General features: G+C 39.4%; 1 protein-coding gene across 2 annotated transcripts in view; it reads right to left on the bottom strand.

The window, feature by feature from the left end:
- CMYA5 (cardiomyopathy associated 5) overlaps positions 1-26645 on the bottom strand; it is an 89763-nt gene that overhangs the window by 33166 nt on the left and 29952 nt on the right. Inside the window, exons 2-6 of one of the 2 annotated variants that reach the window (XM_086698000.1) lie at positions 13340-23855; positions 10142-10237; positions 8519-8752; positions 6894-6916; positions 1865-1983 (exon numbers count right to left, since the gene is read on the bottom strand). In XM_086698000.1, the coding sequence (XP_086554126.1) occupies positions 1865-1983; positions 6894-6916; positions 8519-8752; positions 10142-10237; positions 13340-23855 (10988 nt within the window). The remainder of the gene's footprint in view (positions 1-1864; positions 1984-6893; positions 6917-8518; positions 8753-10141; positions 10238-13339; positions 23856-26645) is intronic. The other variant, XR_015248369.1, reaches the window with a different exon arrangement.

Here is a 26645-nt window from a genome sequence, read left to right on the forward strand (position 1 = left end):
TTAGTATGAAAAAAAGGGGGCAGGGGCTCAGTTGAAGAGAGAAAAACCACTCATAAGGAAAAATCTGTTCAACAGATATGAAAATATTTGATTTATTTTTCCTTCTATACCTAACTGCTGGAGTGAAGCAAATAATCTCTAGAAGACAGAGAAAGAAATCTTGTTTTACAAAGAGAAAAAAAAAAAAGATGAGACCTTTGGTTCCATCACTCCTTCTCCCTATCTCCTTGATATTCTAAGACAGTCACAAAGGTTCAAATGGAAATGCAGATTATAACTGTAATGGTACGCTAGTCTTATGCTTTGATTCAGAATCTAGCTGTAAATTTTTACAACTAAGAGGTTTTTTTCCAGTTATATTTCCTTACATACAAAAACTATAAAGCAAATATAAACTATTCAGATTATACCAAAATGAAAAGCTTTTGGGGCGCCTGGGTGGCGCAGTCGGTTAAGCGTCCGACTTCAGCCAGGTCACGATCTAGCGGTCCGTGAGTTCGAGCCCCGCGTCAGGCTCTGGGCTGATGGCTCTGAGCCTGGAGCCTGTTTCCGATTCTGTGTCTCCCTCTCTCTCTGCCCCTCCCCCGTTCATGCTCTGTCTCTCTCTGTCCCAAAAATAAATAAACGTTGAAAAAAAAAATTTAAATAACAAAATGAAAAGCTTTTGCACAGTGAAGGAAATAATCAACAAAACTAAAAGGAAACCTGCTGAATGGGAGAAGATATGTTCAAATGATATATCTAAGGGGTTAATATTCAAAACATATAAAGAACTTACACAATTCAACATCAAAAAAACACCAATAATTCAATTAAAAAACGGGCAGAGGACTTGAATAGACATTCTTCCAAAGAAGACATACAGATGGCCAACAGGTACATGAAAAGATGCTGAACATCACTCATCATCAGGAAATGCAAATCAAAACCACAATGAGATATCACCTTATACTGGTAAGAATGGCTAGAATCAAAAAGACAAGAAAAAACAAGTCTTGGCAAGGATGTGGAGATTGTGGATATTGGTGTGCACTGTTGGTAGAAATGTAAGTGGGCTCAGCCACTGTGGAAAACAGTATGGAGATTCCTCAAAAAATTACAAACAGAAATACCATATGATGCAGGAATTCTATTGTTGAGTATTTACCCAAAGAAAACACAAACAGTAATATGAAAAGATACATGCACCCCTATGTTTATTGCAGCATTATTTACAATAGCCAAGATAGAAGCAATTTAAAGGCCCGTTGACAGATGAATGGATAAAGAGGATGTGATATATATGGAATGTGATATACATATAATGGAATATTACTCAGCCATAAAAAAGAACAGAATCTTTCCATTTGCAACAACATGGATGAACCTAAAAAGTATTAGGTGAAGTGAAGTCAAACAGAGAAAGACAAATACCATATGATTTCATTTATGTGTGGAATCTAAAAAACAGAATGAGTAAACAAACAAAAACAGAAACAGAAACATAAATATAGAGAGAACAAACTGGTGGTTGCCAGAAGGGAGGGGATTTGGGGGATGAGTGAAATATGTAAAGGAGATTAAGAGGTACAGACTTCTACTTATAAAATAAATAAGTCACAGAGATGAAAAGTACAGCACAGGGAACATAGTCAATAACATTGTAATAACGTTGTGTGGTGATGGATGGTAATACATTTACCCAGGTGCACATTGCAAGCAATGTGCAGAATTTTTGAATCATTGTTGTACACCTGAAACTAATATAACATTTTCAACTGTATTTATTAAAAAAAAAAAAAAAACCTTTACAAAAGAAAAAAAAAAAACAACAAGGAAAAACTGCCAGATTTCAACAAGGTAATTAATATATTAAAATTCCTACCAGCCACTTGTTTTAACATCTGGTCACTTCTTGCTGAGCTGTCATCATAATGTTCAAACAATGAAAATGCAGCAGGCATTTTCTCTAAAGAAGCTGTGTTCTCCATTGCAGACAGCAACCTACCATAGGAGGAAAAACATTTCTACATAAGTCAAGAAATTACTAACATACAAAATGAAAATAATTGTTTAAAATAAAGTTGTTGTTGGTGGTGGGTTTTTTTTGAGGCATTGTATCCAAAAAGGAGTTAAACTGTTTCAAAGTCTAGAAAACATATGTCTAAAATCTATTTATTCTTAGGATTCTTTGGTTGTAACTGGTTAATATTAGAAATTGCATACCTATATTCCCAAACCAGATACATTCCATCAAGTTATACAGTCTCAATTTTGCATCTATAAGTTTAGTCCTAATAGATAGTCCTAATAGAGAGTCCTATTATAATGGTTAGTCCTAACAGATAGTCCTGATATACTAGTCCTATTACTATATTCTAATGATTATTTCCAGAAGGATATAAAGGTGGACAGCCCTTCTGGAAATTCACATACTCTGTGATGCCCTTGCTTTTCTCAACTCTGACTATTATGCTTCTAGTTATTTAGTTTTTCAAAAATTATGTTCACCTACTATGTGGCAGGCACTGTTCTGGTACTGGGGATACAACAGTGAAGGAGGATAAAGTCTATAAATTCTTTAGAAAAATTTTTTTAATATTTATTATTTTGAGAGAGAGAGAGTGCACACATGAGTGGGGGAGGGGCAGGGAGAGACAGGGAGACACAGAATCTGAAGCAGGCTCCAGGCTCTGAGCTGTCAGCACACAGCCAGACGCGGGGCTTGAATTCACCAACTGTGAGATCATGACCTGAGCTGAAGTCAGACGCTTAACCAACTGAGCCACCCAGGTGCCCCTATAAATCCTTAAAAGACTAAACAAACCACAGTTTATAAGTCAACAGCTTTTATATACTCAAGACCCTCTTAGCGGAGATGCTAACTCTTAGCATTTGTCTTCAGGTACAACCTGGGCTTTAAAAAAAAAACAAAACAACCAAAAATAAAACAGGTTGATTCCGAAGAGAGGAAAAGGGGGAAGGAGAGACTGCAAAAGCGTTCCACTTTAGCATGAGGAGCCCTAAATTTCGTTAGGAGCTCTCCTCTGTGCATCTCGCTCAAAAGAGACTAGAAATATATACCAGCAATTAAGCCAGGTTCGAGGAACTCCACTGGCTTCACTATCGTGGACTTTTTGGTTTGGGTAGCACAGATCCACTTCTGAGCCTTTACACTTGCTGTTGGAACTTTCTTCTCCTAGATATTATATGGCTCCTTCCTCACTGCATCTCTGTTCAAAGGTCAGCTCTTCAGAGAGTATACTACTCACACAGCACAACCTGTCCCTAATATCCTTTACTCTGTTGAATTTTACCTCCTCAAACTTATCACAACCTATTTGTTTTGTCCTTCTATTTCACCAGAATATAATCTACATACAGGAAAGGACTTTGTTTTGTTCACCACCATACCGTACTGTGCTACTTGGCACACAATAAGCTTTTAACAAATACATTTGGAATGAATAGAGGATACTTTCATTTGGGTGAGAATATCAGGATCTCAGGTCTGGTAAATGTTTTAATCAGTGTGAGGGGAAAAGATCATAAAATATAACTGAAATATTTAAAGAGTGCCCACTATGCTTACTAGTGCTAGGAATAATAAAATAATAAAATTGACTATCATCTGATTTTAGGAGAGATGGTTCCAGGAGGGGCTTCAAAGAGGAGGTGAAATTTGGGCTGAGTCTCAAAGAATGAACAGGAGTTTCTGAGGCAGGAAAGGAAGGAAGGGTGTTGCAGACAGAAGAACAGCTTGAATCAAGGCTGAGAGCTGTGAAAGGTGCAGCACGTCTGAGGGGCCAGAGGGACCCAGGGGCTACCTTGGGAACCAGGAAACTGAAGACAGAGAACAAATGGAAAGGTGGTTTGTGGCTTGACTGTGAAAAGACTTTCATATCTACCAAGAGTTTCCATTTTATCTCACAAGGCAAAGAGAACCACAGGAGTGTTTTCACAAAGGAAGTTTAGAAGAATATCCCTGAATGAGTCTAAGAAAGGACCAGAGCAACTACGCAGACCAGAGGCATTAGTGAAGTGGGTTGGGAGAAGCCCACAATGCTCTGGGTGAGGGAAGACACCACGGGCCTAAAAGAAGGCCTTGGGGAGGCAGAGGGTGGAGATGACGGATTCTGAATTAAGGAATAGTGCTGACTAGCACATTCACCGAGCCTAATCAAGGCATGTAACTGACTACATAGGAGAATTTCTGTAACGCAAAAGTTCTGGTTGTAGATACCACAAATGAAATGTTTGAGTTTTCCCTGACACACTTCCCTGTTCGATTTTAACATCTGTATATGAAAGGATGAGCAAGCATCTTTTTAAGGGCAGGTCCTACAATGGTTGGGCCTCTCCTTCTTTTTCATTATTGTAACACAAACAAGCGAACCGGAGAGAGAAAAAGTAAATGCATCTTCTTAACAGACCAGCATTTTCTAAGCAAATGTGTTTTCCAAAATATGCAAATATTGAGTCTAAATATGCTTGACAGCGTTCCTTAATTTAAGTGTTTTCAGTGTTGAGAAAAATAATTTAATATACAAGCACTGCCTTTAGAGATATCATACGAAGGCAGGGAGAAGAAACAACAAGTTAAAAAAAATACAACCAGATAATAAACAGTTATTATGGCAAAGAACACCAATAATACTGAGGCTTTGAGGCAGAAGTTGTCTTGAGGACCTGAGAGTCTTCTTTCTGGTGAAATAATCAAGAGTTACCGCTTGCAGGTGTGTGCGCATGTCCACACACCCCTGTGCGTGTCTAAAAGGGCTTTCATTAATTGCTCGTGTTTCTTCACCAAATCCCAAGTTTTGTTGTCTTTTTTCTTCAAGAAAAATAACAGTTACCCACGTGTATTCTCCTTTAGGTGGCATGCGGCTGTAGCAAAGATTAATCCATTGTCAATTGGACAATGAAATAAAAATTAATTAAAAGGACACACAGATGAACAAGTTCAAGCACAAAACCAAAGAACTGGTATTTAGAATTAAATGGATGCCAATTCATATTAGCAAGTTAACATCCTAACATTGAGAAAAATAAAAATGTACTATAGCATTTTTGAAGGTCAAAGTGTTTGCTATTTTCTATTCACCAAATTTTCTTTTTTTTTTTTTTTTAATTTTTTTTTTCAACGTTTTTATTTATTTTTGGGACAGAGAGAGACAGAGCATGAACGGGGGAGGGGCAGAGAGAGAGGGAGACACAGAATCAGAAACAGGCTCCAGGCTCCGAGCCACCAGCCCAGAGCCCGACGCGGGGCTCAAACTCACGGACCGCGAGATCGTGACCTGGCTGAAGTCGGACGCTTAACCGACTGCGCCACCCAGGCGCCCCTATTCACCAAATTTTCATGCCAATCAGCATGTTCAGTGAGTAGATGAAATATCAGTAAGGAAATAACGCATCTACACTGTCCAGTGTATATGAAATGGCACTGTAATATAAAAATCCATATACTCTTTAGACAAAATTCAATAATACTTAGAGAAATGTATACTTTTTTTAAAAATAAAGAGAACTGGAAATAAGGTCTGGGTATGAGTTTCCAGACCTACCTGGTGTGCCTGAGACTCCTGTGTGAGGACTGGTAACCATGCAGACCCATCATCCCACCCTGGCTTCTCCTGCAGTGGATCTGGGGTGGGACTCCAGGCGCTTTCCTTTAACAAACCTCACAGGTAATTCAGGCATAACATGTTTACGGAACCAGTGCACTGGAGGATGGATTGTTATACGCCAGAGGTTCTCAACCCTGTCTGCCCATTACAATCACCTCAGAAGCTTTAAAAATGCCCAGGCCATATCCCAACCCAATTAAATCAGAATCACTAGAGGCACAATTCAAGCGTCAGCACTTTTTAAAGCTCCCTGGGTAATTTGATTTATGACAGAGCCATTGTAATAAAAACCCTTATTGAATAACGCCAGTACTAACATACAAGTTATTTTCTTAAAACGTATTAGCAATATTCTGTTGCATAGATTGTTTTTAAAGGTAAGCAGGAATCATCTGTGCAGTTTTCATTATCTAAAAAAAAAAATCAGGTTTCTATGTTTTAATATAACACAAACGTATTTTTTTTTTATTTTGCTTTATGCTCTTTTGCAATTTGCCATTGAAGTAAACTGAACCAAATTTACAATTTTAAAAAATGTACATCAAAGGGATAGAAATAATAAGAACATTAGGCTCAACTAGTAGGAAAGTCCTCAGGTCTTGCTTTGTGGCGAAAGGGAAAATGTGTCAGATCAGTATGAGCAGTTCATCATCAGATGCTCCAAAAGATAAACACAGATCTGATGGTACGTGTTTTTATAGACATTTCCTAGTTTCATGTTGAGTGTTTTGCCTTTTAAAATAATGACAAAAATCCCTTAGATTGAGTGTTAACGGCAGCAACAAAGACAAAACACAATCAAAACAGGAAGATTCACTTAGATTAGCTGAGAAGAAAGAGAAGATACATGCATGCCTATCGTTTGAAGAGAAACTGAGAGAACATTCCATTAAGATTGCAGAAGTCAAAATTACTCAAAGCAAAAATGAATGATTCTTTCAAATGCTCATATTTAACCAGTAAGTCTAAGTATCTACAAAATGTTCTATATGCAATGACAAGAAAGATGGTCCAGATTAGGCTGAAAATACAGAATACATCTCAAGGAAGCAGTTAAAAATCTACATTATAATTGTTATTTAACTGAAGCACATGCAATATTCTTTCAAAGCTGTCATTTAGCTTTTAAAAGCACAGTGTCTAAAAGTGAAAATTCAGTAGCTCAGTCAATGTATGTATTTTTTAATTGGCAGCTCATTTTCTAGAAAGCATCAAAATATTAAAAATAAAGCATACAGTCATGCTATTCTCAGTCGCCACTACATTGTGCCACGTTTTATATACCTTTCATTGATTTCCTCAAATGACTTACGAGGTAATAAGAAAGAGGGAGAGAGAAAAAGAGAGAGAGAGAAACTAATTAACAACAAAGTGTAAAACCAACCTAGAGCCTTAAGATTATGCATGTTCTAAAGGCATTATTTTTTAGCTTTTTATCTTCCCTCCGTCTGTTTCTTTTGGGGGCTATAACCCCCAGCAGCAAGGAAATGAGGGTCAGAAGAGGTAGGGGGATCTGGGCAGGGATGGAAGGGGCTTAATTTCCAGTTCTGCTCTACTCTCTATGATAAGCAAGGCCAGCAACGAATTCTTATGCTGCTCCTCTCTACTCATTAACAAATGGCTTAGCTTCCAGAATAGAATTCTCCAAAGCAAGAAAAAGGACTTCTATTTGTTCAATGTGGGATATATACCTAAAATGCAATCAGTAGTTATCTTTGGGTGATACCTTCTCTGTGCTTTTCTGTATTTTCCAAATTTTTAAAAATGGATATGTATTACTGTCATAAACAGAAAAAAAATGCTTTCTTTTTTCCAATTTGTTCTAGAGAGAAAATATTTTTATCAAACAAAGGTAAGGTTCTTAGGGAACACAAAGAACTTTATTAATGTTACACTTCACAAGAGGTGCCTAATTTTAAAAGATTAAAGCTTTGCCTTAAACATAAAGCAACTGAAGATTTTCATTCTCCTTTGAGGATGCCATATCTAACCTACTCAAATTAGTCCTACCTGGAAGTATCTCCATATCAAAAGCTTAACATTATCCCATTTTTCCTTGTTTTATCTCCAGACTTCAATTGAGAGCTGGGAGGACTGGGGAACTTTGAAAGGGAGGTCCCAACTCTTCATAAGATGGTGCTTTCCTCCAATATGACAATTAGGTGTGAGACCATCCTCCAGGAAAACACTACTCCTGGTCAATCCTGGTTCCATGGAGAACCAGGAACTTACTGAATGTTCTAGGGAATTAGGAGAGCAAAGAGCTGCCTCTGTGGTGCAACTTGAGAATCACCCAGGGGAATCTCGGTCCATAAGATACTTGAATTAAGGAATCTGGTCCCCAGGAGGACCCCTGTAAAAACACTGATGTGTTACCTGAAAGAGGTATCACATTATGTCGTACTTTTGCATGCTGCAAGTGTACTGACATGTTACTCTCAGCCACTGGGTGAGGCTCAGAGGGAATGGTCCCTAGGAGATGTCACTTCAGATTAGGGAGTAGGAGTGGAGAGGACAGCCCCAGGGGCCAGCATGAGAATGCCAGGCACTGGGAGATCAGGCTGGCACCCAAAGGGAAGGCATAGCATGAGTAAGGCTTTCAGGCTGTTTTCCTTCACTCTTAGAAGGTGACCAATCCATGTGACAGAGTGAATGGTTGATGCTGTGACCTGACTTTCATGTATCCTTCAGCTAGATTTGGATGTTAAGACTTTCAGGATTTTCTGGGCCTTTTCCATAAGCATCAGGCATACCTAATAATCTTTAAATGTCAGAATTACATAAACCCCACAGAGAAATATAAATGATACAAGTGATCTTGGGGAATATTGAAAGATGAATTCTAAAAACTAGACTTGGATGCATAGAGCAAGTGGAGGGTGTCTAGGCCTGTTTTAATTGGTGCTTACAGTCAGGAAAACAGTCTCGTCGAGCTCCTCTGCTTCTCTCACGATGCTCTCCAGGGTGTCCTTGGCCGTGTCCATGCTCTGCAGAAAGTGGACCATCTGGTCATGTAAGAACTCCATCTTCTTTTTCTTCACTTCCTCAAAGCTCTGGGCTTTCTCATCATACTGGGCTAAAACTTTCTTCATCATCTCCTCATTCTGTTCTTCTAGCTTTTTCTCATTTTTACTACAGTTTTCCTAAAAAACAAATAAAACAAACAAACAAAAAAACCCCCCACTTTTTAATGAATCACAAAGTGCACGTCTTGCTTCTTTTCTTTTAGGAGAAACACCAGTCTTTTAAAGAACTGAGCTCTGGTGTCTTCATAAGAGAATTTTAGATTATGGGCACAGTCTAGCCTCTTGGCCACATCAAGCCTCTTGGCCACGGTTAGCTTTGCAATAAAATTCACTGTAAGATTATTATCCAGAAGGATTTAGTTAACGAAACAAACAAACAAAAAGATATTTGTGTGGAAGGCTTGCCTACTTGCATTTCCACAGGATAAAACTTGAAGATGGCGTCACAGTGAATGAATGAAGATCCCTGACCTTCGTTTAGTGCCATTTTCACCATTCCATGAAAATCCTTGTGTGAGGAAGGGAGAAGCAAGATACTGGACAGGACACTACATTCACAAGTGCTCTCCAGGGAGGGGGACAGCTTCCACCACAGTAAGAGAAAGTTTATTGCCCATCTGGCAAATCCAGATACCCACTGGATATAGTGGTTCTCACTACGGGGCTAGTGATAAGGTGATCATATAATTTATCGTCTAAAATGGATACTTGGTGGGGGCATTCGAAATAATTAGCAGGTGTTAACTGATCTAAAACAGGAGTTAAGGAGACTCTTCTCAAGCAAACTAGGGTGAGAGTTGCCCTCATGATAGGGAACGTGGGCACCAGCCTTCTGCAGCAGCCCTCTGCCACGTCTGATTGACAAGTGAGGATATCTGGGCCATTTCTGCATATGGATGGAGATGGCCCCCCACCCCTGCCTCCACTGAGGAGGGAGCAGGGGCCAACAGCTAGGAGGGCATAAATTCATCCAGATAGTGGTACTATGAGAGACACGCATTTGTCCTGGGCATTGGACATCAAGCATTTCTGCAGAGCTAGCCAATGAAAGACAGGATAGTGGAGCAAGTTAAGAACTCAGATCTGAATTTAAATTTTGACTCTCAACTTACTATGAACTTACTATGACCTTGGGTAATATACTTAACTCTAAGTTTCAGTTCCTTACCTAGAAAATGGGAACAAATTAATAACACCTGTTTCATATGGTTATTGTAAGGATTACATTGGATAAAGCATGCAAAGCATTTGCCCTGTCATCGTAAGCACCTAATAAATGTGTATATGTTTTTAAGGACAAGTCGTTTATCCTTGGAAAGGAAGTAGTTTCACTGATTACACACAGATGGAAGACTTTGAGGACCTTCACTTTTAATGGAACAAAACCAACAATGGCAAACCACATATGCATACACAATCCCTAATTCAGATTGTTCTGGCTCAGAATTCTTTCCTTATAATGACATGAACAAACCAGGTCAAAGCAAAAGGGTTATGGTAACTTACCTCGATGGTATTAAAAAAAGATTCTATCTCACTAACAAAGGCTTCAATCCTCAGGGACTTTTCTTGTAAATTATCTAGAAATTCTGCTAATTGGACCTGAAGAAAAAAATTTAGATATGGTTGGTATATGACATTTGATAAAATAACTTCAACCAGTGAGCTCTAATTTCCTCACAAATTTAGTACACTTGGTAGAGATTTACTATATGACATTCACTAACAAATCAATCTTTAAATTTTCTTTGCTGCTTCATCTAAATTGACTGTAGATAATTCTGTATGCTAAACAATTAGGAGGTTTGTGAGTGAGCAATAGAAAGTTTATTTTCTCATGCAAGAGGAAGGAGTTCTTGTTGAGTACATAAATTCAAAGCATACTTGTTTTAGTAAACCATGGATTTTAATTTTCTCCTTAGTAAAGCCTCATTTTTTTCAAATTTGAGGCCGGGGTTGGGGGGATGGGCGAGAGAGAGAGAGAGAGAGAGAGAGAGAGAGAGAGAGAAGCTTAAGCAGGCTTCACACTCAGTACCGAGCCTGACTTGGCGCTTATCCTACAACGCTAGGATCATGACCTGAGCCGAAATCAATGGTTGGATACTTAACTGACTGAGCCACCTGGGTGTCCCTAAAGCTTCAATTTTTATACATTGTCTTCTTCAAAGATTGCAGACTTTTTGTTGAACTTGTTCAACTTATCCAAGTAGTCTCCTCACATTTGTGCCAATGGCCTCAGTGTGCCTGGATCACTCTGAGAAGGTGCTCAGAGTGTCACTGGGCCAGGAGCCTAGCATACCAAATAATGGAAACTGTTTACTAAAGAGACCTAAAGGTTGTAATAACCCTTACAGGGTTAAAATACTCAAGAAGTGAAAGCCAACTAGAAAATGTATGGGTCATGGGGGAAGATGGTAGCTGCCTTAGCCATAGTTATAAACCCTGCTATAATCTATTCAGCTGCCTGGTTCACTATCCACAGAATGATGGAGAAATTGCAAGGATGGAAGCCCCTTCTGGATCTGGCTTCTGCTTCCCTCTATAGCTCTTGCCTCTTTTCCACAAGATCCCAGGCTCCAATCACACAAGCCCCATCTTTCCTTGAACTTTTTCTCACCCATGTGCCTTTTCGTGTGGTATTTCCTGTCTCTAGAATGTCCTCCGTGCCTTGATTGCTGGAAAAACCTCTATCTTACTGAAGGTTCACTCGGTCTTCACCTTCCCTCACCCTCTCAGTCCTACTCTATCATTTGGCTCACTCCCAAAAGGGTCCTTTTTCAAAACACTGTGCTCCCATAATCCTGACTGATTTGGGGAGCCATTAGTCCATCTTCTTTTATTTTTGTTGTCATTCCCAATGATTAGACAGTTTCCAACATGTAATGGGAGGTCAATAAATACTGAGAAAGAAGGAGAGAGTGAATGAAGAAAATAAGTGGCAAAAGATAAGCCACCACAGTGGAGATGGCAGGAAAGGAGAAGCAAGGACCTCAATGATCTATAAAGGCAGTCACCAGTTTCTGACTCATCACAAATGGTCTGCTCACACAAGATGCTAGAGAATTCTCAAGGTATAGCTTTAAATTGATTTCTAATTTTTAAAAGTTGTCAACCAACTCTTAATCTTCACAGTTGATTTAATGAAACAAAGCAGGTCTCTCTGGCTTTAGTGAACTAGCTTTCCACTTTTTTTGGTCATACTGTTTAGAGAACATCAGGGGGGAAGAACTTCAAAATGGTTTTAAAGCAGGAGACGTAACCCCTTGCTTTTGAACTTTGTTTTAAATTGACAATATTTAGACAGAATTATTTTTTAATTTCTAAAACTCAGAGAGATAAATAAAACATAATTAAGAAAGCTAAAAAAAATCTAGTCTTTCTGCTGACAGTGCCCAGTAGTTGTCAGTTAGCGAAACCAAGTGTCATCACAGAATGGGGCACATTTCACCAGTGCTAATGCATCCAGAAGCCTGAGATTTCTTTTTTTTTTTAATTGCCCCATCTTCTACTCCCACATTTTACCAGGTAAAGTTTCAACAAAATTTCACTGTAGAGAAGCATAACCTATGTTAGACAATTGAGAAATTTTAATTTCCTGGGGAAAAAAATGTCAAGATTCTATCATCATTTTTTAAATCAAAATTAGCCTAACAATTATTTAACAGTGACCTGATTGAATAATCATATTGAAAATTGCTACCATTAGCAAGCACTGGGCCAAGCAATACGGATATACAGCCAAGAGCATAGCTCTGGCATCAGACAGACCTGGGTACCAATCCTAGTCTGTCTTCCATGACCTTGAGCAAATCACTTAAAACAATTTGCACTCATTTCATTGTCTGAAAATTGATGATAATGACAGGGTTGTTGTGAGGAGTAGATGATATCTTGTATGCACAGAATTTAACACAGTGCCTGGCACGTAGCCAGTGCTCAATTCTTGTGATGGTCTGCATTTTAAGATCATTCTGGCTAATGTACTGGAGGATGGTTTGGAGAGACAAGGATAGGGATTCCAGTTAGAAGGCTACTGAAAGTATGTCACAATCTGTAAGACTAAATACTTGACTTCCAATAGTATCTCTGGGGAGAGTATTTATAATTACATGCATTGAGGGTACGTGTTGTGACTAGCTTTTTAACATTGGGAATCTATAGACATAGCCAGAAAGAATGCAAAGGTTTTCCATTTTTAATATCAATTTTACCATAAGGAGGAAATACAGAGAAAACCAAAATTTAAAACGACCATCTTGAGTTTTTTATAAAACTTGCAATAATATTGTTCAATGTAATATAAATGTGTATTTTTAAAGAATAATAGCGTAGATAATAGAAAATAAATTGTGTTTTATGCTCGAAAGTACATTTTTCAATTTAAAATCCTTTGGCCCTTTCAGATAATGTTAAGGGTTACTGCCATAAGAGAGGACCCCTCAAAGGCAGTGACCCTGTGTTATTTACACTGGTGTTGCAAGAACCTAGAAAAATGCCTGGCACATAGTGTATACCCAATAAATGTTTGTCAAACTGATCTTAACTAAATGCTTAGGGAAAGAATTCTTAGCTTTCTTTCAGACTATTATGCCTAAATATGAATATATTAAATATTGGTCATTTTTTAAATTGAGAAAACGTTAATTAAAACAAGTTAAGTGTATGTGTATTGTCATGTACTTATAAGCTTTAACATCTCTTTACCTTTACAGCACTTATAGCTGTATCAAGTGTTGCAACCTCGTGGTCTTTGTGGGCACCAAACATCTTGTCAACAGCAGAAATCGGGCTTCTGCAAGTGTAACAGTACGTGTCGATCTGGGACTTTTTCAGTTCCTTTTGTTCCTTCTCAGTTGCTAACTCTGATAATTGTTCTTGTTCTGTCCTCTCCCTACCCAACTCCTTCTGTTCAGCAGACGTACTTTGTTCTACCTCACTCACAAATTCATTTTCACTGATGTGTTCGAAGGATTCCTTTCCTTGAGATAACACATCTTCAGGTGTGGATTCTGAATATAGTTCCTCTGATAAAGTGTCTTGAACAACCATTTCATAATTCAGGGATTCAGCAAATTCATACTCATCCTGAACAGGGCTATGGCGGAGCCTGTCTTCACTTGGCTCAGGCGGGACTATTACTTTAGATTCTTGCAGTGTTTCTTGAACACAAGTTACGCCAGACGCAAATTCTTCCTCTGGGAAGGACACCTGTACTGGGACATTCAGACTGACTTCTGGACTTGCATTTTCTGCTTCATTACTCTGACTGTTTGTTTCATCTACTCTCTCCAGGACATGATGGGTGTCTTCAAATGGAATCGCATAGCTTACCTTCTGGGTAACCACTGTGACTTCTTCAGTGATGGGAACTTTTCCATGCATAGCTTCATTGTCAAGTGGCCCCACATAGCCTACTGATTCTCCTTCCCTATACATAGCTTTCTGTTCCTCTTCCAGACTCTTCTCCCCCAAAATAGTTCCAAACCTCCCCCAAATTTCCCCTTCTGCAGCTACTGGTTGGTATGAATCATCCTTACCAACTGCTTTTTCTTCCAGACCTTGGCCTTGGTCCTTTTGAGTTACAGATGTGTCATGGAGAATGTCATCTTTTAGTATATACTTCTCAAAATATATTCCTGTTCCATCATCAGTGTCAGAGTTCCTGCTTGGAAATGATGCCTCAGAATTCACACTGTCACCTTCAGAAGCTGTCTCCCCTTCCTTCTTTCTCTCCCCAACTGCTTCTTCATACAGATCCTTGTATAAAAATGCGAGTGCAGGTGGCTCCTCCAGAAGTTCAGGATTAATGGCTTTAGTGGTGGTAGGAAATATCTGGGTTCGTGACAAAACTCCTTCTTCTGCACCAAATAATGGCATCCCAGGTGCCTTTAAGTCCACATCTCTATTTATGCTCTTTGGAACATCTCTGTCAGCTGATTGCTGGATATCCAAATGCTTCCGGGTCTCTGGGTGAGATAATTTGCTGTCGTCCTTTTCCATCCCATAGAAGCTTTCATCTAACTTCAGCAAGTCATATTCATGTTCCAGGGCACTTTCCTCTGAACCTTCTGGGAAAGAGACAGTATCTTCTGTAACCTGCTCTGAGAGTTCCACTTCAACATTTAATTTCCATGGAGCTTTCTGTTTTTCTGGGTCTGGGGAGATGTTATAATCAATCAATGTATATTTTTCAAAATAATCTTCTTCACTAGGAGCTGCGGGCTGATTAAAGGTGAAATCATCAGTTTCTGAATAGGTGGGCATCTCCCCTTCTGTGTTAAAAGATGCCTTTTGTTTATTTTCTTGCAATGATATAACTTGATCAGAATCTTCTAACTTACTCTTTAATGTTTTATGGCAAGAGACTGCCTCACTATTGTCATGAAGAGATATTGTTTTAAATGAAGCATTCTCTTTCAAATATTCTAATTTATCTTGCATTTGTTCACTTTCTTCCTGATCAACAGAAGAAATAAATGCAGAAGCATGAATATTCAATATCTCGCAGCCTTCAGAAATAATACTGAAGGCACTCTTTTGATCTTCTGAAAGTCCAGCTGGCTTGCTAGTCATTGTAAATTCTTCATCTTTTACATACGTGTCTTCAGGTTCCTTGGATATTTCTCTAGAAGAAACCATTTTATCAGCATCAATTGATGATGCATCCTTTATAAATCGAGCATAGTTGCTGCTCACTGAAGAGCTTGGTTCATTTACATGGGCATCTTCCACAGCCTCCAAGTGGTGATTTGAAGCAACAACAGATTGTTTAGTCCTTTCAGATGTTAGATCTTTAGATGTTTGAATAGTATGGACTGTATGCCTATCTGGAGTCAATTCTGACCATGGCATTTCTTGTTTCTTCACTGTATCAATTTCTGGATAAGCTCTAGAAACAAGTGTTTGTGATTTCGCAGATGACAACAAAGATGGTGGGGTTTCTAAGCTCATGGTTTCATCAAAAGGATGATCTAAAATCCTTTCAGATTCTTTAGATGGAGATCCTTGTTTCATACTTTCTTTTGTGATATCTATTGAAACACCTTTTGATGGCTCTGGCACTGTAACCTGTTTCTTTTCTTCACTGTGACTTGCCACCTCCCTGCTTGACTTTTCCAATATCAGATTTCCTTCCTTAGGTACAGACTGCTTATCTATTTCTTCACGATAAGAAAGATCCACTGGAAGGAAAGTCTTTGTTTTTTCCACCAAAACTTTACTTTCTTCTTTTGGATGTGGTTGAGTTCCTACTGCCCTTGTTTCTCTGATTTCTGGGTGAGCCTCCAAGAACACAGTTTCTGATTTTTCAGTAACTGATAGAGTTTTAACTAATGAAAGTGGTTGAGTTTCACCTGAAGAATGACTTAAAGAGATATCTGATTCTTCAGGCATAAACCTGGCTACATTCAAGGAATAAGGTTGAATTTCCTGCCACTTTCTTCCTTCTAAAAATGCTTGTGACTGCTTTTGTTTTTCATCTTTCTCCTCCTCCATAATTGTGTATCTTTCTTTGTGGTCTTCATTTTGAGAGACTTGCTGAAGCACAGCTGTGGTTTTTGATTCTTCCAATTTAATAGGGCTAGATCCACGTGCAATTTGTGCCTTCCCCATTTCATTATCTCTAAATTCTAACGGGGCCATAGTTTCTTGCTTTTCTGCCAGCACCTCCTTTTCTGCCAAGGAATGTGATCTGGTTTCCAAGTTACCTTTCTCCTCAGTTGGGCTAACAGACCTGAGTTTCGTTTCCTCTTCATAAATTTTCAAGGAAGTAGGTTTTTGCATTTCTTTCTTCGGTCTGTCTTCACCCAGATCAATTAAACTGCGTTCAGATTCTTCTACTGGCAAAATTATTGTCTCTGGCTTCTCTGATTCCTTCATGATATTTTTACTTGTGAAGCTAGATGAAGCTGATTTTGGCTGTTGTGGCACCTTATCCACTGCATCAAATGAAAAGCATAATTTTTCTTTTTGATCACTTCTTGGCTCTTCCTTAAGAATAGAAATATTCCATTTAGATGGAGCAGAAATTTCTGGCTTCTGGGCTCTTTTACTATCAGCGACGTGAAGAGGAACAGCATTTTGTGCTTCTTCACCCATGGGAGAATAAGATTGAATTTCAAGACGTTCCTCACCATCAGCAGAAGTAACTACCGAGTTTAAATCCAATTCTTCTGAATACGCTAGGATTTCTTTTTCCCCATAATCTTCACTAGACACCTCAAGGTTGGATTGGGGCTGTTGTAAAACTTCTACATTTGATAAAAATGTAGTTTTTTCTTTAAAGTCTTGGCTTTCACCAGATTTAACTAAAGTACCTCTGGATTTTTCAGCAGGTTTAAGTTTTGTCTCTGGTAACAGATGATCAGTTGGCGTCTTGGTTGCATTAAAGTCAGCTGGAGCTGCTCCTTCAGACTTCAGTGTCGCAGGCACTGCTTTTTCTACAGATGGACTTGGCTGAGTTTCTAAATCTTTTTCAGCAACTCTGTCATCTGGAGTCCTTGATCCAAAAAACAAACTGGACATCCATGATAAGATTCCTTTCTTTCCCTTCTCCTCAGAAAGGCCTCGCTCAACTGCCTTTGGCTGCTTAGGCAATTTTTGTGTTGCCTCAGATGGCTCTGCAGATTGAGGTTCTTCATTTTCTTGGATCGAAGAGAGGAGTTTTACTGGTGTGGGTGTTTTCACTTCAGGTGCTGGTTTCCCTCTCTCATTAACATCTAAAACCTTTGACTGAATCGTTTTTTCTTTTTCTAATGACTTCTCTCCAGGTAAAGAAGATATACTCCTGTGCGCTTCTTTTTCGCTGTCCAATGCAGATTCTGCATCTTCTGCCAGGAAAGGGGCTGCTTTGGAGGGAGAGGGAATAGTTTCTGATTTGATCAGTTCCACTGATGGGCCAGACACTCCTTTCTGAAGGATTCTTTCGGAAGGTAGGTTGATTTCTTCCTGGCTGCCTTCTTTGCAAGGCCTGGACAATTCTGCGTTTGCTTTTTCCACTGTCAAACTTTCACTCCCCATGAAAGAAAAGATCTGCTTCCTCTCTGCTTCGTTTCTCTCTACACTTCCAGTTGGAACTAAAGATTTTGGTTTGGGGGCCAGCTTTGTTTCTTCCGAAGAGTAAGTCTTAGTTGATAAGGTCTCTATGTCACCACTGAAGGTACTGAGAGTAGATACTGGCTCTTGTAATGATACAGGAGATACTTCAGCAGAATGTGGCAGAACCTGCTTTTTGGTTTCACATGTGTGGTCTTTATCTGGCACAACAGCCTTAAGCTGTCCTGTCATCAAATCATTACTGCCAGAGGAACCCAGCTGCACAGATCCTGATATTCTTTCTTCATGTTGACTTGCCAGATCCCTTTCTGGCTTTTCTAGTATCCAGCTTTTATCCTTTGGAAAAATAAGGGCCTCTTTCACTTGTGTTTCTTTAACATCTTCAGGCTCATTTGTTGTAAGTGATTTTGATTCTTCCAAAGGCAAATTCTCTTTCAGAAATAAAAATTGTTTAACTCCCAGATCTTGTTTATCTGCAAAAGATGTGCTTATATCAGGTAATTTAACAGCTTGTTCTGAATGAAGTGCTTTTCCTGGCTTCTCTTTGTCTACAAGGAGGTCAGAAGAAACAATCTTAGATGGATCTGTTATACTCTGGGGCACACGGAATGAATTTGGTTGGTCTGTTTGTTCATTTAATTTTGTTTCAATATGTCCTATCACTTGTGTCTTCAAATTTCCTGTTGACAGTAATGGGTTTATTTCCTGTTTTTCTCCCTCTTTAATGTCGGCTGAATGGTTCAATTTCTCTGATGATGGTTTTAAAGAAAAAGAAAGTGGCTGAAGCTCTTTGGGGCTGTCTCCTTCAACTAGAGGGTCCAATGCTTCCTTTGATCCTAAGCTGACTACCTTGGGAGAGAAAGATTTAAGTTCTTGAATCTGTGGTTCCTCCCTAAGGTATGATGAAACCTCTGGAATTTCAGGGTCGACTGTAGCTGACACATGACGTTCCCTGTTTTCTTCTTTTCCTTCTCCTCTACTCCTAAGTTCAGTGAGGCTCTTTTCTAAGACAGAATCCCCTGTTTCGGTTATGGGAGATTTTATGTGTTTTGTATCTATGGATCCATCTTGCCCACCTAAACTATGAATGACTTCTGACCCAGTGCTCAGTAATTCTGATACTTGGTATGGCTTGTCTTTCTTTTCAGCTTCCAAAGAGAGCTCTGCCAGAACAAGATCTTGTCTTTCTGATGGGAAATTTCCCCGTGCTGTAGAAGATGGCTCTTCTGCCTCTTTGTTCTTATCATCTCCAAGGGTTGGAGTTAAATCTTCTGATGCTAAATTTTCCAATGCAGGAGAACTTTTTATTTCCTCATTTTGGCATTCTGGGGCTGTCTGTTTGGGTGCAGGTGACATGTTTTGTGAGGAAAAAAGTTTGGTTTCTTTTTCCTTTACCTCACTACCTTCGTTGAGCAAAAGCACATGTTCAGGCCCTGACACTTCTGAGGCAGACAGAGAATTCTTTTTCTCTGGTAAAACCAGTTGTTCAGAGTCCAGGACTGTAGAAAATGAAACACCTTTTTCATTTTCCACCCTCTCTTCTTTAGTTACATCTGAATGTTGACAAGACAATGCTTTTGTTATTGGCAACCCAGGTTTAACTTCTTCAGTTTCTACCTTGGACAAAGAATGCACTGGTACAGAGGATATTCCTGCAGGTGAATCAAGTTTAATTTCTTTCTCTGCTTCTGACCAAGCTGGACGTTCAGATGTAGCCGTTTCAGTAGAAGAACTAATTTTCAGTGCTACCTTTTCTTCTTTAAGAAGTGGATGTTCATCTGTCGACGTCACCAGTGGTGGCAAATCACTTCCTAATTCACTCTTTTCTACTTTTGTTAAGACTGGATGTTCTAGAGGGGTGGTAAAAGAGAAATCTGTTGGGGTTTCTTCTTTTGTTAACTTAGTTAAGCCTGAGTCATGCTTAGTTACAGATGTTGTGGTTAATGAACAACTAGGTTCAATTTCTTTCTTTATTTCTTCCGGAAATTCTGGTGCAGGTGGTTCATGTTCAGTTCCCTTTTGCACTCCTGGTGGAGCTGAATGCAGCACTCTAGATGTATCAGTTATTTTAGAGTCATGTTTCACTTGTGTTTTCACTGCTGATAAAATCTCAGGTCCAGATAAAGATGTGTCCTTTAGAGGTGAATATGATTTTATTACTTCAGGTTCGTTCTCTGACAACATTCTCTGTTCTAGTTCAGATGTCACAGTTGGAGCTAAATTAGGTTTCACATCCTTCTTTGGCTCATCTACCAAGTCAGGAAGAACTGAATATTTCATCCCAGACCCTAGAACATTTGGAGGCTGAGGCTCCATTTCTTGATCCCGTGATACATGTGCTGTAGCTTCTTGAGAATCAGGCACAATTTCTTCCTTACTTTTAACTTTTAACAAAGCCATCTGTTCATTTGCAGCTTTTGGAGTGAGTGAAGCTTTGAGTTCTTGTTCCTCCTTAAGTGCATGAAGTGCATGAACTGAATCAGGTGAAGCTGAATATTGAGATGAACACACACCAGGCTTGGTGTCTTCCTTTACCGTAAATGATTGTTCAGGTAAAGAAACTGGTCTTGCAGCTACTGATGAAATAGTCTGAATTTCTCCCTTATCCATTTCACTGGTTAAATATGATGGAATCAAGTCCTCAGAGTCAGGTTCTAAAAATGCTCGAGTTATCTGCTCCTGTGCCAAAATGAGATATTCAGATACAGGTCTTGAGATTGTTTGAGCATCTGGCTGAACTTCTGTGATCTCTCTTTTATTTGCTGAAGGTGGCAAACTCGAGTCTTCAGGTGCAGACAGTGAAGGGGAAGGTTTGGCTTGTTGCTTCTGTGATGAACTGAGGTGCTCAGGTACAGGTGTAGCAGCTGTTGGTGCAATGTCTTCCTCACCCGCTTCTGAAAAGCAAGAGTATCCTGAGGCAGATGTTGTAGTTACCAGTGAATCATGCTCAAATTCATTTTTCTTTGTTTCTGGGATTCTATATGGTGGAATTGAAACTTGTGATGCTGAGTCTGGAGAGAAAAGTTCAACCTCAGTGTCTTCATCTGACAAAATAGTTTGTTCAGATGGTGATGTTAAACATATTGGAGAATCGCATTCAAATTCTCTTTTCTCTATTTCCTGAGTTGCATAGGGTGAAAATGAGAATTCTGACACAAATGCTGAGTCTGGAGAAAAGGGTCCAATGTCTTCTTGCTCTTCTTCTGAGAAATTCGTGGGTGAGGAGACCCCTTTTAGATTTAAAGGGGATATCTGGATAATTTCTTCCCCCTGAGATTCGGGTGTTGCATATGGTGGTACTGAAACTTCAGAAGTTGAGGTGGAAGAGGGTGTGTATCGCTCAATTTCTACTGTCTCTTCTGATAGGACAACATGTTCAGATGGAGTGGCTGAAAGTGGTGGGGACTGGCATTCAGAAGTCTGCTCAGTTGTGGATGGTAGGAGAGAGTGTTCAGACACAGAGGCCACATCTAGGGAATACAATCCAGTGTCTTCCTTCTTTTCTTCTGACAAAATCATGTGCTCAGAAACACCTTTTGATTTTAATGGGGACACATCATCAATTATTTTCTTTGGGGATTCCTGCATTGCATTTGATGGAACTGCATATTGGGAACTCAATGTTGAATCCGGTGTGAAACACTCACTTCCTAGGTCCTCTTCTGACAGGACCGCCTGTTCCAGTGTAGCAATTGAAAACAGTGGGGACTGGCATTCAGAAGTTTGCTCGGTTATGGATGGTGGAAGAGAGTGTTCAGATACAGAGGCCACATCTGGGGAATATGGCCCAGTGTCTTCCTTTTCTTCTGACAAAATCATGTGCTCAGAAACATGTCTTGATTTTAATGGGGACACAACATCAATTATTTTCTTTGGGGATTCCTGCATTGCATTTGATGGAACTGCATATCGGGAACTCAATGTTGAATCCAGTGTGAAACACTCACTTCCTAGGTCCTCTTCTGACAGGACCGCCTGTTCCAGTGTAGCAGTTGAAAACAGTGGGGACTGGCATTCAGAAGTCTGCTCAGTTGTGGATGGTGGGAGAGAGTATTCATATTCAGAGGCCACATCTGGGGAATATGGTCCTGTATCTTCCTTCTCTTCTGATAGAATCACATGCTCAGAAACACCTGTTGGTTCTAATGGGGGCTTATGGTCAATTGTTTTCTTCAGTGACTCTTTTGTTGCCTGTGATGGAGTTGAATATTCAGAAGCAGATGTGGAATCTGGTGTGTAATATCCACTTTCTGAAGCCTCTTCTCCAGACAGGACCACATGTTCTGAGATAGCTGCTGAAAACAGTGGGGACTGGCATTCAGAAGTCTTCTCAGTTGTGGATGGTGAGAGAGAGCGTTCAGACACAGAGGCCAAAGGCTCAAATTCCTCATTCTCCTCTTCTGAAAAAACTGCATGTTCAGATATACCTTTCACAGTGGATGGAGGAACTGGCTCAACTTCTTGCTTCTCTGGTTCATGGTTCAAATCCTGTGGGACTGAATATTCTGATACAAAAGCAGAATCAGTAGAAACAGACTCATTTTCCTCTCTTTCTTCCTCAGATGAAGCAACATATTCAGGTGTTGATGTTTTCAGTGATGGTAAAGTGATCTCCTCTTCTTTCTGCTCCACTTCAGGGGGCAAATATGATGGGAAGGGCTTCTCAGAAATAGATGGACTTTCTGGGTATTCAAGTTCTATGATCTCTTCTTCCACTAAATTAGAATCTTCAGACTCAGGGGTAGTAGCTATTGGTAGAGAAGTTTCTATTTCTTTCTTTGATTCCTCTAATACTGGAGGTTCAGAAAGAGAAATGGATGGCTCAGGCACATTTTCTTCCTCCACTCCTTTGACATCAAGATGAGGAGGGCTCCATTTTTCAGAGACTGGTTCTGCCCTTTCTGTTGAAGTCAGGTCCACCCCTTCTGTCTCTGGGCCAAAATCCTCCTGGATGGATGCTGCCAGACCTGGTAAACCTGTTATCCGCGAAACTTTTTCTGCCTCCAATGAAATGGAATGGTCAGCAGAATACACATCTTCCTTCTTTACCTCACCCACTGAAGGTGGTGAGACTGAAGAGTCACGCTCTGATGTCACAATTTCTTGTGAATCAGGCTCAAATTCTTCCTTTGCTCTTCCCAGGAACCCAGTTGTAGATGTATCAGGTGTAAGAGGGGAAGACTCCATTTCACGGAGTTTTGTTTCATCGCCTGGTTGTTGTGGCACTAACTGTGGAGGGCTGAGCTGTGTTTCTTGTTCTGCTGTGTCATTACTTGCATAAGAGGAAACTGTGTGCTTGGTGGCAGATGTGGCCTTTAGGGGAGAATCAACGTAAATTTTCTTTTCATCTTCATGACTGAATGAGGAGGTCAAGGACTCTGATCTTTTGGAGAGTACACCTCTCCAGGGTGAAGCAAGCCCTGTTACTTTATCATCTTCTATGCTTGGGGCTACTAATTTGCCTGTTTTGGAAACTAAGTTAGAATCACGATTGCTCAAATCTGGCTCTAGACTAATGGATGCATCTTTCCCCCTCCTATAATGTATTTCTTTAATTACATAACCCTTTGGCAATGTTCCATAAAATTGTAGAGGAATTAATTCTTCTTTAACAGAATTAAACATCTTAATTTTATATTGTACTGTTCCTATGTAAACTGGCCTTAACACTAAGGGCTTGTGTTCTTTGTATATTGCCCCAGTAATAGGAGGTGTGTTTGAGGTGGTCTTCTTTTTTCTTATTTTATCATGAACGCCACTAGATGACTTCTCTTTCTGATTGTTTAGTACCTGGCTTTCTGAAATTAAAAGATTATCTTTTGTATTTGCTGGAACATCCTGAGATTCAAAAGAATTTCTCTTTTTGTTGCCTTTCCGACGCAATGATGGTGAGCCACGCTTTGACCTAGGTGTTCTTTTCCGAACCTTTTTAACTTCATCCACAATAAAGGAAACATTCCCTGGAGAAGAATTCATAGTTGACCCTTCCAGACTACATACACCAGAAGTCTGACTTTCTTCCAAGGCCCAAGGAGTAGAAGACCTGCTTGAATTGGTCTCCCAGGTTATTCCACTATCTTCCCGTTGAACTGTCACCATGGAAAAGGAGGGGTCATTTATGATACACTTCTGCTTGGTCTTGCCCTCTTCATCCTGGTCTGATAATCTAAAGTAAGTAATAATACTATTAATAATCACATGTATATTAATAATAAATAATAATATTAATTACATATAGAAATAAGTAAATATCCTATTCTTACTAGGTGGATGGGCTAATGTGAAATTAAAGTATACAGATAAGTATTGCCATCTATATCAAAAATAAGGAGGTGTACAAAATAAAATTTAAAACTCTAAGTCAGAATATGAAATATAATAACACATTTCAGGCTGGAATGATTCAGTGCACCACCTACCCTTATCAGGATTGCCCCCCTGACCTCCTGGGCTTACCCAGTCACTCAGGCTCACTCTTTGGGCGCAAGGACCTTCAAAATGGCACTTGCATCTGTGTCCTTTCTGTTACTACTACAACCACCCTGACCTTTATCATGTCATCCCTAGATTATTTCATTAGCTTCCTAACTGGTCAGCTGGTATAATGTTTACCTCTTACCCTCCCCATCCTCACCCTACCCTACTCCTCTTTCCACACCAACTTCACTAAAAATTTTCATCATCACACTGCTTGCTCAAAAGATATCAGTAGAGGGGGACCTGGGTGGCTCAGTCAATTAAGTGTCCAACTCTTGATTTCACAGTTTGTGGATTCAAGCCCCACGTTGGGCTCTGCAATGATCATGCGGAGCCTGCTTGGATTCTCTCTCTCTCTCCCTCTCTCTGCCTGTGCTTGCTCTCTTGTGCCCTCTCTCTCTGTCTCTCAACTCTCTCTCTCTAAAAATAAATACATAAACTTTAAAAATATCAGTGAATTGCTCATTCCTCAGTAAATTTTTTTCTACCTGTAGAAAAAAAATTCAAAATACTTAACTCTTTGATCCCTAGCTGACATTATTTCCAAGTACCAACTGTTACCTTATTCATACCTGGTACATTTCTGTTTTAACTATATAATTTCCTGTCCAGTTAATATATTGTGTGGACTCTGAGTATGAGCCATACAGGGAAAATATAGAGATATACTAAAAAAACAGCCTGTGGGCGGCACTTTCCTCATCTGTGAGCCAGGGATCATAATAGAACCTACCTCTCGGGGCTGCTGTGAGGATTAAATTAGTTAATATACACGAAATGCTCAGGAAAAGTGCCTGGCATATAGTTAGTGCTCACTAAACACTATCTGTAATTAAGGCTTCTTCACAATCATTGGAGTAGAGACCTAGGGAGCCTTGGCAAGGTCATTTTCAACTGCTACAGGTGTTTGAAAAGGTGATCTCTTTGGACTGCTCTCATGTGTCTCAAGACACAACTGGCTTTGGCTGCCCCTTCAATTGCCATCTCAGAGTCTGCAGTACTTTTCTCTGAAATTTTCTTATACCTTTTCCTTTCTGGTGCTCATGTTGTTCCTCCACTTAAATTTTCACTCTACCTTTTCTGCACACCTAAATTCTATCTCCTCTTCAAGGCTTATTTTAAAAACCTCCAGTGTTACTATTCCTGATCAATTCAGCGATCCTGTTTGCCAATACTTCATAAACATTAAGTTCAAGATTAAAACTCCAAGGGTTATATCCTTCTAGGAATATGGCTATAATTTGAGATAAACACAAACTACTGACTGACATATGCCTTTCTACAACAATAAAAACAAAACCAAAAACCTTTGTATACAAAAAGCCACTAAGTACAAGTATTAAACTGAGTCACTTTTTGAAAACATACACAGTTAGAATTTAGGTCCCTTACTAATAATTTTTAATCATCAGTCACTGCTTATGCCAGTGGTTCTTAACTCTGGATATATTTGAGAGTCACCTGTAGGAAGTTTTTTTAAAAATACTGATGCCATCCTATACCCCTCCCGGCAGAGACTCTGATTTGACTTTACTAGGGTAGGGTCTCAGTTTTTCTGTGTTTTTAGGTTTTAAAAGCTTCCAAGTGACACCAGTCTAAAGCAGAGTTAAAAATCACCAGCCTACACAATCCTAACTATGAAATTTAAATAGTACATGCCTTTCTCACTTACTTCGAACACTTCCTAATTTGTTAGGTGAGGCTGAGGGCCAAGACCATAAATTCTTGCAGTTACATTCTACCCCCCTTTCTTAAACCTCAGAGTTTCCCCAACAGTCTGCAGCAAAGGGTGTATGGACCGCTGAGATCCCGATTTCCCTAACTCTCATCACAGCTAGGCAGAACCCCTGCCCTGCTGGTCTTCAACAGCAAGAAGATTCATCCATTCATCCATTCATCCCAGTGCACTGTAAGTAATTTCACTCCCTATATATGCCATGAGTGCAAAGGGCTGGAAAGCAGTGGGAAGAACTACTTTCTCCATTTCCTTGGCAACTCTTCTCTCACTTATTTGCTTTGGTATAAAACCACTGAACTTAATTAGGAATTAACACTGTATCTTGGCTTTGGATTGAATCTTATTTTAAAATGTTTTTTTTTCAGGCTATTTACATACCTAATTAAAGTTATTCCTCAGAATTTTCAATTCCTTCTACCCCTTCTCCCTTTAGCTTTAAGAGAAGCAGGATGAAATTAAAAATTAAGGTTATGAATGCATCTGAGAAGTCAGCATTTTGAGACCCCATGACTATAGTAGTATTATAAAACCAATTATAAATTCAATTTAGGTTTAATTATTGATTGTAAATTTAATGTACTCAACTGGAGAAATTTTCATTACTAGCGAGGATGAGTTCACGGGTGCTTAGCAGAATACCCAAATGGTGATCCTAAGAAGACAGAGCCCTACTGAGGTGAGTTCGCTCATTCATTCATTCATTCATTCATTCATTCATTTCTCACTTAACAAACTTTCGTT

This window comes from Puma concolor, chromosome A1, assembly GCF_028749965.1.
Source record: "Puma concolor isolate L17-30 chromosome A1, mPumCon1.1.hap2, whole genome shotgun sequence".
Taxonomy (NCBI): domain Eukaryota; kingdom Metazoa; phylum Chordata; class Mammalia; order Carnivora; family Felidae; genus Puma; species Puma concolor.